The sequence below is a fragment of the Chiloscyllium plagiosum genome, unplaced genomic scaffold (assembly GCF_037043375.1).
Source record: "Chiloscyllium plagiosum isolate Xiang-an unplaced genomic scaffold, Cpla_swu_hap1 HiC_scaffold_39, whole genome shotgun sequence".
Classification (NCBI taxonomy): Eukaryota; Metazoa; Chordata; class Chondrichthyes; order Orectolobiformes; family Hemiscylliidae; genus Chiloscyllium; species Chiloscyllium plagiosum.
Window position 1 is genome coordinate 36,988,273 of NW_028270177.1, and position 12,000 is coordinate 37,000,272.

The window sequence follows — 12,000 nt, forward strand, 5'->3', positions numbered from 1 at the left end:
CAATGGGGTCCAACTAAACAAGAGAAACAGCCCATCAACCACATGGTGCATCACCTCTCCCAACAACATCCCTGAGGGACAGGGAGAGGGAACTTACATATTCTGCAGCTTCTGGAAAGTACAAGCTTTATTCCTGGAATCTCCCTGATCCACTGCAGCAACTCTCAGGTGACAGGTGATGAACATCTGAGGGACACAGAACAAGTCAGTGTTTAGTGACTCCCTCCCAAGGGTGGAGAAGCACATCAGCAGCTTCCTCTTACCAAGGATCGCTCATCTCCATAGAAACGGAAGGCATCCAGGTCAAACCGGAGTTTGTCCGGCTCCTGCCCGTCTCTCGGCAACACAAAGGTTGAAAAGGAGTCCTCAGCTTTGCTGTCCAGGAGGCAACTACAGATGGACAAAAGGCCATGAAGTGAATGGAGTGAAGCCATTGAGATGGGAGCAGCTGGAGAAAGCAGAGAGCTCCTTACCCATTGTAGTCAATGATGCTGTATCTCGGGGTGGAGTCCTTGTCTGGGCTCAGTGTAGCTACACAGCGATCAATGTACAGCTTCAGGGGCATGTGGTTGGCCATTGAAACCGATGCCTCAATGTGAATGAGGTCTCCCAGGGAGTAGACAGTGGAAGTGCGCTCGGTCAGCCAGTCACCTGAAGTACAGCAAGACAAGGGTTGGAGCCAGTGGGTACAACTCCCAGAGAGAGACACCAGGAGATCCCATCCCAGCCACCCATCACATACCATTCATTAGACGCAGGGAAAATGACAGATGCCCTTCTCCAGACCTGGTGGAGCTGAATGGGATCCAGGTGGGCTTGATGGGATTGCTGCTCACATTGCCCTTCCTGGGGGAGGGAGACAGGGCAGCCATTTTAGGACAATGTCAGACAACAACAGCGGGGGATCGTACTGACAATCAAGTAAAGAGTCTCACCTCAAATAACGACATTCAATGGGAACAACAGCACCATTGGTTCTCACAATGACAGATCCAGGATAGTTTGGGATGTGGGTCAGATGGGTTGTGTAGACCAGGAAATCTTCAGTCATCTGTAAGACACCAGGTTAAAGAATGAGAGGCTGATCTGAAATGAGAAAGATCTACAGTGTTTACAATGACACCATCCCATTGTGACAACGCTTTAGGGAGCGCGACAGGCTCAGGGCCAGGAGACTGCTTTCCCACACCAAGCTGGAGAGACCAGTATTCAAGTGCAAGAGTTCAGGGGTTAGTCATTTAGGATCAACTTAATGTATTACATAATGCCAAATATCACGATGGGAATTCCTGATGCAAATGTTGGTTAAAGAGATGTGTTGGGCTCCCAGGCAGAGTTAGAGATAAATATTGATGGAACAGGGATATGGTGGTTAGCACTGCTGCCTCACAGCACCAGAGACCCAGGTTCAATTCCCACCTCAGGCAACTGAGTTTGCTCCTTCTCCCTGTGTCTGCGTGGGTTTCCTCCCACAATCCCAAAAATGTGCAGGTTAGGTGAATTGGCCATGCTAAATTGCTCCGAATGTTAGGTGAAGGGGTAAATGTAGGGGAATGGGTCTGGGTGCGTCACCCTTCAACATGGACTTGTTGGGCTAAAGGGCCTGTTGTTTCCACACTATGTAAATCTAATTTTAAAAAATGGTGATTGTTAACACAGGAACAAGGCTGCAGGGATCTTTCCGACATCAACTCGATGTTATCAGGAAACCTCCAGATTGTGAGCAGAGATTGCTAGCAGAATACCGAGAGATTAATAGCAAGGAGACACAAGAGTAGAGGAAACAACAATTTACTAGTATTAAATAAAAGACTTTTACCAACAGGTAAAATGTAGAGCTCAAGGAGGAGAGTCAGTTTATTCATAAAATAGGCCCCAGTGGGAGGGAATCAAGTCAATTTGTGTTATGGGAATGGAACTACTTTCCCCTCAAACTAGCCACACGCCATGCTGCGATGAGTTATGTTCCTGTGACCTCACTATTGGAGAAAAGAATCACTATCAAAAAAAGAAATCACACTTTAGAAGGTCACAACTAAACTTGGAGAATGTTCATAGTATCAAAACATCACCCACAAATCACCACATGATACCCAATTCATACTGACAAAACATACATTGTAACAGAACAACCCCTGTAATCAGGGGATTCTAAACCAATGAGAATGGGAGCACAAGGCTAGAGATAGAGAACAGTTCAGGTACAGACAATCCAGGAGAGGAATCTGGACTGAGGATTTGAGAAAGCAGGAGAATGGTCCTTCTCAAGATTAATGGTCTCTCAGCCAGGAACCTTCTGCAGCCCAAGCTTCCAGCAAGTGTAGACAACCCCCATTACCTGTAATCTGCTGCCACACTCATGCAGCCCATAGTCAAAGAGGACAGTCTGGTTCTCAGGGTAGACCCTGGTTGGACGACAACCTGCTGTCCCCAAGGTCAGGTCAGCAGCTTTAATCAGGTGCTTGGTTCCAAATAAATCCAGCTGGGCCCTGACCAGCAGGTTGTACTCTCCACACTGCACCATCACAGTCTGCAGTGGGGACACACTCCCAACCTCAGACATTCGGAAACTAGAACCAATAGGACCCCCTTGAGGAGGCACTCTCTCAGGAACAGGGCTGGCTCTCACTATTGTCCATGGAAAGCTCTGGCTCAGAAACTGTTGCCATGTTTCAGAGCAACAAACAGCTCCAACTAACACCAACAGAGGGAACAAGCCCCTCACTACACAATCACCCATGATCCTAAACAACTCAACCATCCCCACACACCCCCAACCAGCTCCTTTTATACACACAACCTGCTCTCACCTGACACCAATGTGACCAGACGCTGCAACATTGAACCAATCAACCAGCCCCAATCTCTACAATTTCCACCAATGACTGAACTCATTGAGTTATTACCAGGAGGGCCTATTTCATTTGGACCAATAGGAGTGGCTGTGAGCTGCTGTGCTGTCACCTGACTGAATTCAGCTCCACAAGGTCTCATGGTGAAGGCCCCATGGATAGAGGTGGGTGCCGCAGGGAGTCGAGTGCATCATTTCTCCCTCCAACTCTATTTTGATTTAGTCCCTACCCTCCCCTTCACTGTTTTGATCACACAGCACTGTCCCTTGCTGTGAAGGGCAGTGTTTGTCACTGGCCACCCGGGTGTTTTCCTATCTTCCTGGTTGTGGAAATTGAATAAAGATTCGTGCACTTTGTGTCTTTCACTGTGTCTCACCCCTGCACACACACACCATGGGTGCTGGGGATAAAATAAGCACTACCGCATTTAGGTGGTAGTGTGGGGATTAAATTAAAAGAAAAAAAAAACAGGAGTATTCCCCCAGCCATTCGTATTCCTGGAAAGGCTGGGGGGAGGGACCCAAAAAAAAAAAAAAATGGATAGAGGTGGGTGCCGCAGGGAGTCGAGTGCATCATTTCTCCCTCCAATTTTATTTTGATTTAGTCCCTACCCTCCCCTTCACTGTTTTGATCACACAGCACTGCCCACTGATGTGAAGGGCAGTGTTTGTCACTGGCCACCCGGGTGTTTTCCTATCTTCCTGGTGGTGGAAATTGAATAAAGATTCTGTGCACTTTGTGTCTTTCACTGTGTCTCACACCTGCGCACACACACACCATGGGTGCTGGGGATAAAATAAGCACTACCGCACTTAGGTGGTAGTGTGGGGGTTAAAAAAAGAAAGGGGGGGGGAAAAAAAATACACAGGAGGGAGCACTTTGTGTCTAAGAAAAAGAAAAAGAAAAAAAAGAAAAAGAAAAAAAAACACAGGAGGGAGCACTTTGTGAAAAAAAAAGGCCCCATGGATACAAGTAGCTCATTGATCCAGGGGGGTGTCTGCTGGGTCCTGCCTCCCTCCCTCACCCGAGGGACTGATAGTGAGACCCACGGAGAGATTGTCTGAGGATGGCGTTTGGGTAGAACAAAGGGATTGACCTTATACTACACCTCCCCCTGTAAGTGTTTGATGGAGTCAATATGGAAGATGCATTATTCTGCATGTTAACTTGTCATGTCCCGGTCTGGGGAGTGTTTGATCGGGACAATGCAGGGAGAGCTTTACTTTCACTTTCCTTTTCATTCATAGACTCGAGGCAGTTTTACTCTGTATTTCACCGCGTGCTGTCTCTGTCCTGGGGGCCTTTGATGGGGACAGCTTACCTTCCAGTTTTCAAGAAAAGAGGAAGATTTTGTTTCAGTTGGAAAGAGTAGAATCTTTTAATCTGTTTCTAACTCAGGGATGTCCCTGGATTGAAAGTGTTTGATGTAGACAGTGTAGCTATACGTTTAGTTTAAAAGTGTAGAGACAGCTGTCTGTTCAGTGACAATGAGCAGAGGAAGCTCATGTATCGCGTCCCACACTGACCTTGCTCTGGTGGAGTTTGTTGGGGGATGGTGTTGAGGGAGAAAGTGAGGACTGCAGATTCTGGAGGTCACAGTCAAAGTGTGTGGCCCTGGAAAAGCACAGCAGGTCATGCAGCATCTGAGGAGCAGGAGAGTTGGTTTCGGGTATAAGCCCTTCATCAGGATTGTGGATTGGGAAAGGGGCCTTAGAGATAAATAGAAGTTTAGGGGTGGGGGCAAGGAAGCTCGGATTGCGATAGATAGATGCCTTGGGGATGGGGGCAAGACAGCAGGGTTGGTGATAGGTAGATGCAGGTGCAGGGTTTCAGAGAATTTTACATTCACTCTAAAAGGGAAGATGGGGCAGCATGGTGGCACATTGGTTAGCAGTGCACCAGGGACATGGGTTCAATTCCAGTCTCGGGCGACTCTCCGTATGGATTTTGCACACTCTCCTTGTGTCTGTGTGGGATTACTCTGGGTGCTCTGGTTTCCTGCCACTGTCTAAAGATGTGCAGGTTCGGTGGATTGGCCATGCAAACTTTCCTCAGGGATGTGTAAGTTAGATGCATTAGTGAGGGGACATGTAGAGTAATAGGGGAGTAGCGGAGTAGGGGAGTAGGGGAGTAGGAGAAGGGAATGAGTCTGGGTGGGTTATCTTTCAGAAGGTCAGTGGAGTTGTTGGGCCAAATGGCCTGTTTCCATTTTGTAGGGATTGTATGATTCTAGATAAAGATGGATAAATCCCTAGGAGCTAATCAGGTGTCCCTTCGATCTCGGAGAAGCTAGGGAAATGATTACTGGGCCCCTTACTGAGATATTTCTATCATTGATAGTTGCAGGTGAGGTGCTGGAAGATTGGAGGTTGGCTAACACGTTGTCATGATTTAAGAAAGGTGCTAAGGAAAAGCCAGGGAATATAGACCGGTCAGCCTGACATCAGTGGTGGGCAAGTTGTTGGAGGGAATCCCAGGGATAGGATTCACATGTATTTGGTAAGCCAAAGACTGATTATGGATAGTTAGCATGGCTTTGTGCGTGGGAAATCATGTGTCATGTACTTGATTGAGTTTTTTGAAGAAGTAACAAAGAGGATTGATGAGGGCAGAGTAGTGGACATGATTGATATGAATTTCAGTAAGGCATTCAACAAGGTTCCTCATGGATGACTGGTCAGCAAGGTTAGATCTCATAGAATACAAAGATTTGGATACAGAACTGGCTGGAAAGTAGAAAACATAGGGTAGTGGTGGAGGATGGCTTTTCAGAGTGGAGGTCTGTGACCAATGGTGTGCCATAAGGATCGGTGCTGGGTCCACTACTTTTCATCATTTGTATAGATGATTTGAATGTTAACATAGGAAGTATCGTTAGTAAGTTTGCAGATGACACCAAAATTGGTGGTGCAGTGGAGAGCGAAGGAGGTGACCATGATCCAATGTGATTGGGTCATGTCGATTTCACCAGTTTCCTCATTTCCCCTCCTCCCAGCTCTACCCCATCCCATTTATCTTGAGGGCATCCCCTCATTCCTGATGAAGAGCTTGTGCATGAAGCATTGTCTCTCTTGTTCCTCAGATGCTGCCTGACCGGCTGTACCTTTCCAGCAACTCACTTTCTGACTCTGATCTCCAGCATCTGCAGTCCTCACTTTCTCCCAACTGAGCACGTGCACGTGTATGAGGTGTTACGTATTGGGAAGTCACATCAAGGTAGGAGTTTCATGATGAATGTTCAGGCCTTAAGTAGTGTAGTGGAACAGAGGGACCTTGGAGTTCAGGTGTATGGTTCTCTGAAAGTGGAGTCACGGGTAGACAGTGCAGTGAAGGAGGCTTTTGACACACTGGCCTTCATCAGTCAGGGCATTGAGTAGAGATGTTGGGAAGTTATGTTGCAATTATACAGAATGGTGACAAGGCCTGCACTTGGAGTATTGTGTTCAGCTTTGGTCACCTTGCTGTAGGAAAGATTTTATTAAACAGGATAGAGTGCAGAAGGAATTTACAAGGATGTTGCCAGGACTCCGGGTCTGAGTTGGAGTGAGAAGTGACACAAGCTCAGACATTTTTCTTTAGAGCAAAGGAGCCTGGGGTAGGAATCTTATGGAAGTGTAAAAGATCAAGAAAGGCATGGATGGGATGAATGTGCTCAGTCTTTTTCCCCAGGGTTGAGGAGTCAAGGACTAGAGGGCACCAGTTTAAGGTTAGAGGGGAGAGAATGAATGGGAATTGAGGGGCAATGATTTCACACACATGGAGGTCCGCATATGGAATAAGAAGCCAGCAGAGGTGGTTGAGGCAGGTACATAAACAACGTTCAAAGTGCATTTGGACAAATTCATGGATAGGAAAGGATTAGAAGGCTGTGGGACACGTACAGGGAAATGGGGTTACTGGGGATGGACATTTTCATAGGCAAGGACCAATTTGCCAAGGGGAGGAGGTTCCACAATTTCCCCACCCTCAATGATGGGGGAACCCAGCACAAAGGATAAGGCTGAAACATTTGCAACAACCTGCAGCCAGTAATCTCCAAAGGGACAATCCATTGTCGTCCCCTGCATCACCGATGCCTGTCTAAGTCAGTACTATTGACTCCATGTGACATCGAGAAACAGCTGCAGACATTGGATACTGTGACGCCAATGCACCCTGACTAACATTGTGGGAATAAGGTGAAAGAGCTGTGATCCTGAATGTGCCGTGTCCCTATCCATTCTGTTCCAGTACAGCTACAACTGCAGCATCTACCTGGAAATGGAGAAAATTGCTGTTAGAAACGAAAATCGCTTCTCAATAATCGCTCTAGACAAATTCAGGAAAACAAAGTTTTATTAACAAGTCAAGTCTGCAGAGTCGGGCACCCTTAAAGAAAAGGCGCGCTGAGGCTTACAAAGTCTCCATTATATATAGCACAAGTCCCTCCTCTCCTTGGCTCCAACAAACCATAAGGTTCACATTCTTAACAACATGATTATTTTTATCACAAAGTCTGCAACAAAAGGCTCCAGAGTCTCCAAAGTTTGTTGTTTTTCTCACCCTGTAGTCTTATCAGTCAAAGGCTTTAATCTGAAACAGATGTCTCAAGTCGTTCCCCCATCCTGGAGTCTTATCAGTCAAGGACTCATCCTTCCCTGCTGTGTGAATGGCTTCATTAATCAAGAGCCTGCTTGTTTTTACTATCGCTCACAAATTGTCAGCATTCTGCACAATTTAAACTACTCTACTTTTGAGTATATAAAATGGTTGTTAGAAAAGAAACAAAGTTTTGTCTTTTATTATAGATCAGTCTGTGGTCCAGGCACATCTTAAAGTTTAAACCGAAATTACCTCTCACAATTCCACCCTTTTCTTCTTTAAGATGTGCCTGACCCAGATAAGCCCCCCTTCCCCTCAAGGGCCCGGGGAATCCTTGGTCTTTCGCAGCAACATCACTTTAAGTTCCCGTGTCCCATGTTGTGGAACCACCACTGCCTGGAGTCGGGAAATATTTTTCTGAATTAAAAACTTAATCTTAGGGAGTTAGGCAGGGTAATACGAGAAGAAGAATCATGCCTCCCCCAACCACCAGCAACGCTGTGCGCCACCAGCTACCACCTAGGAGACCATCCCACCATCCGATGTCACTAAGAGGACGCCAAGATTGTACTGGCACATGGGCCAATCTCCGAATTTCATCGGAAATTTTCAAAACCGCTTTACCATTATCGTCAATTTCTAGACAGCAGTTTGTCAGGTTAAATTTCCCGCACACACCCCCCTCCGAGGCCAACAGATAATCCAAGGCAAGTCGGTTTTGATATATAGCAGCCCTCATCTGATCCTGCTGCTGAGCCAACAGCTCTAGGGCCAGGGCAGTCCGGTTAGTAATGACCTCTACGACTGCTTGGAGCCTGATAATTCGATTTAGCATATAGATAGGAGTGCGATATCCCCATGATCCGTCCTGTGCCCAAGTAGCCGGCCCATAGTATTCAATAATCCGGGCCGGTGGCCACTCATCCCCCCAATCACCGACTTGGATATCCCTTGGCGACCTACGCAGGGAGTCAAAGAGTTTAACTCCCAAATCATCGCCTTCCTCCCGGGGTAATAGGAAGAACGCAGGTCGTATTAGACCCAGGAAGCATACCCCAGCCCATCCCATGGGCAGTTTGGAGTATGCCTGATTACCGCATATCCAAAATAGGCCATCTGGAGCAGGCCCTCCCTGCCTCACAACGTCATCCCACAACTCCTTTACCCCAGGGACGCCCTCATAAGGACCAGGACCACTGCAATTCCAGTATTCGGATTGTTGACCCCGTCGCAGAGTCTGGACAGGATTATTCCAGCATTGATTCCCCTGACAACCACCGTTCCACACTCTTTTCATGCCATCGGAAGGGTCAGCACTTAGCTCGTAAGAGGAGGAATCAGAACGTAACCGAATGCAATTTTGATGATCTCGGTTTGCAATGTACCAAGTAATATCCTCAGGCCACCATACTCGCGTGGTTGCATCCAATATATTCTGACAGGGGCTAATCCCTACCTTCACGGTCCCCTTGCCTTCAATACAGAACTGGCCCTCAGGGCTGTTTGTCAGTCTCCACCCCTGGCTTTTTCTGTCGTTGTCATGAGTCCAAGTGGTTTGCAGCAATTCCCCTATGTCTAAGCTTTGACCAGTCCACGGCCATTGTTTCGACATATGCGGCCCCCCACAGACCCAGCAATTGCTAACATTTAAAACAGTGGCTATTCTAGAGGTGAGATCAATAAACAGGTTTTGTGTAACATCAGGGAGTTCAATCTGTCCTTCTACCTCTTCGTATACAGATGGCACTTTAGGGAGCACGACCGTTCCCTGACGGTCTTGCTCTTTCCCCAACCCCCGATCAGGGATCTGTATCTTGGTCTCCTTGACTCTGTCAACCTGCTCCCTGAGCAACACGGAGGATAGGTCCCACCTCCCAGTTTTGCTAATACACACCCAGCGGTCATTTATAGGGCATCCATGGATTTTGCCACCGTATCCTTTATTATATACCTGATAATAGGGTCTCCCATCCTCCCAACATTCGTGGCGTGCACTCACATCGTAACACCTATCGTTCACATAGGAATGGGACACAAATGATCCTGAATAGATTCGAATCCCAAGTCTTACTGTAGTTCGACATTTGTCACATCTCCCCTCACCCTCCCCCACATACAGGAGTAAACTGATCAATATCCCCACCAATACAGTCCAAGTAGAGTTCATTATTGCTGTCTTTTCAGTTTTACCGACAACGGCTTGTCCCCTTGCTCGCATGTCCAGGTGCTCTCTTCTTCAGGCGGAACGGGCCCCTTTATCCTTGATGCGTGGACCCACCCTTTTTCTTTCGTCCGAACAGCTGCCTCAGTTGTTAACAGAACCAGGAACGGTCCTTCCCACCGCGGCTGGAGCTTTTCGGCCTTCCAGGTCTTAACAAGTATCCAATCTCCGGGCTCCACCTTATGCAGGAGGAAGTCGAGCGGCGGAGTCTGAGCCAGGAGACCTTTCCTCCGGAGTTCTGCAAAAGAACGGGATAAGGCCAGTAAATAGGTTCGGATAAATACATCCCCCCCTTGTAGAGTGGGACATCCATCAACCTTACTCCAATACGGTAATCCGAAGAGCATTTCATAGGGGGAAACTCCGACATCTCGGCGAGGTGCCGTACGTATCCGCAATAGGGCAATGGGCAGGCACTTTGGCCAGGGTAACTTAGTTTCTAACATCAGCTTAGTCAATTGGGTCTTGAGCGTGCCATTCATTCTCTCAACTCGACCCGAACTCTGAGGATGCCAGGGTGTGTGGAATTTCCATTGGATACCCAGGGCACTACAGATCAAATGGTGTAGCTTAGAAATAAAATGCGTCCCGCAATCGGAGTCAATAGATTCCATTATGCCATATCTCGGGATTATGTTCTCTAACAACAGTCGGGCCACGGTTGGTGCATCGTCTTTGGCAGTTGGGAAAGCCTCTACCCAGTGAGTGAAATGGTCTACTATTACTAGCAGATATTTCCATCTCTGTACTGGGGGTAATTCTGTAAAGTCGACTTGGATCCTCTGAAATGGCCTAATCGCTATGGGCTGACTACCAGCTGGCATAGAACGCATGGCTTTCTGATTAATACGCCGGCAAGTGGGGCATCCGACTATTTCTTGTTGGGCTAATGTGTATATCCCCCTGCATACATAGTCTCTCAGGATTGTGTCACACATGGCTTGCACCCCCCAGTGGGTCTGATGGTGTAATCGGCGCAGAATACCCCGGGTGATCTGTTTGTTCAGTACTTGTCTCCCATCAGGAACCGTCCACTTCCCGTTAGTATCTAGCCGGGCACCCAATTGATCCATTTTATCAATCTCCCCCTGGGTGAAGACGGGTTGTTTAGCGAGCCCTTCCCTCAACGGTATTAACGTTAACAATTGGACGGATTTTTCGACCGCTGCCCGCTTGGCTTCCTCGTCTGCCAGCCGGTTTCTCACCGCTTCCGGTGTCGACCCCTTCTGGTGACCGGGTACATGGACTACTGCAAGTTCCGTAGGTAACGCCAGGGCTTCCAACGTTAGGCTGATCATTTGTTCGTGAGCTAATTCTTTTCCCCGGGAAGTTATCAATCCTCGCTCTTTCCAGATTTTCCCGAAAGTATGAACGACTCCGTATGCATACTTTGAGTCAGTATATATGGTCCCCACTTTCCCTTCCAACAACTTCAGGGCCCTCTGGAGGGCGTACAACTCACAGGATTGGGCTGACCACTTCCCGGGCAGTCGTCCAGACTCAATCATCCGTTTCGTTGCACCATCTATAACAGCATAGCCACTGTATCGTACTCCACTGATGCACCGGGAGGACCCGTCGATATACAGTTCCTGTCCCTCACCCAGCGGGGCTTCTTGCAGGTCCTCTTGGCTTTTGGTCTGCAAGTCCACAAATTCCACACAATCATGCTCCTGTTCCCCGTCTGCAGGACGTCCGTACAGAAACTGGGCTGGGTTGCAACTGAGATCTTTTGCAAAATTGAGATCGTTCCCGGTCATCAAAATCGTCTCATACTTTAGGATGCGAGAGTCTGTTAACCAGCGGTGAGCCTTTTGAGCCAGTATGGCACTAACCGAATGTGGGGAGTATACTGTGATCCTTCCTCCAAAGGTAAGTTTTCGGGCCTCTTCTACTAACATTGCCGTAGCTGCCACTGCCTGTATACAGGTCGGCCATCCACATGACACAGGGTCTAACATTTTTGACAAAAATGCAACCGGCTGACGTTTCCCTGCCCGCAGCTGAGTAAGCACACCCTGGGCAATTCCGCCGGCGCTATTAACATATAACTGGAACGGTTCCTTCAGGGTGGGTAAAGCCAATACCGGAGCTCGAATCAGTTTATTTTTAATAATATTAAATCGCTGCTCCTCCTCATCTGACCAGTCCACCTTTTGTCCTGCTTGTCCCAGTTTGTCGTACAAAAATTTTACTAAAGTGGTGTAACTTTCAATCCATATCCGGCAATACCCTACTAGTCCCAGGAATTGTCTGACTTCCTTCTTCGTCCTGGGTATTGGCATACCCGTAATTCCTGATATTCGTTCTGGCGTGATACGGCGGTGCCCCTTACTGACTTGATGG

The 12,000-nt window shown here is 47.8% G+C and overlaps 1 protein-coding gene across 1 annotated transcript; it reads right to left on the reverse strand.

Annotated features, from left to right (window-relative positions):
- Positions 1-245: 245 nt before the first annotated feature.
- Positions 246-2,740, reverse strand: LOC148138658 (zona pellucida sperm-binding protein 3-like). The gene is made up of 5 exons (XM_087981221.1): positions 2,339-2,740; positions 936-1,051; positions 743-846; positions 474-651; positions 246-390 (listed from the first exon to the last, which is right to left on the reverse strand). Exons 1-5 carry the CDS (start codon positions 2,738-2,740, stop codon positions 246-248), a joined length of 945 nt encoding a protein of 314 aa, XP_087837347.1.
- Between the last annotated feature and the right edge of the window lie 9,260 nt (positions 2,741-12,000).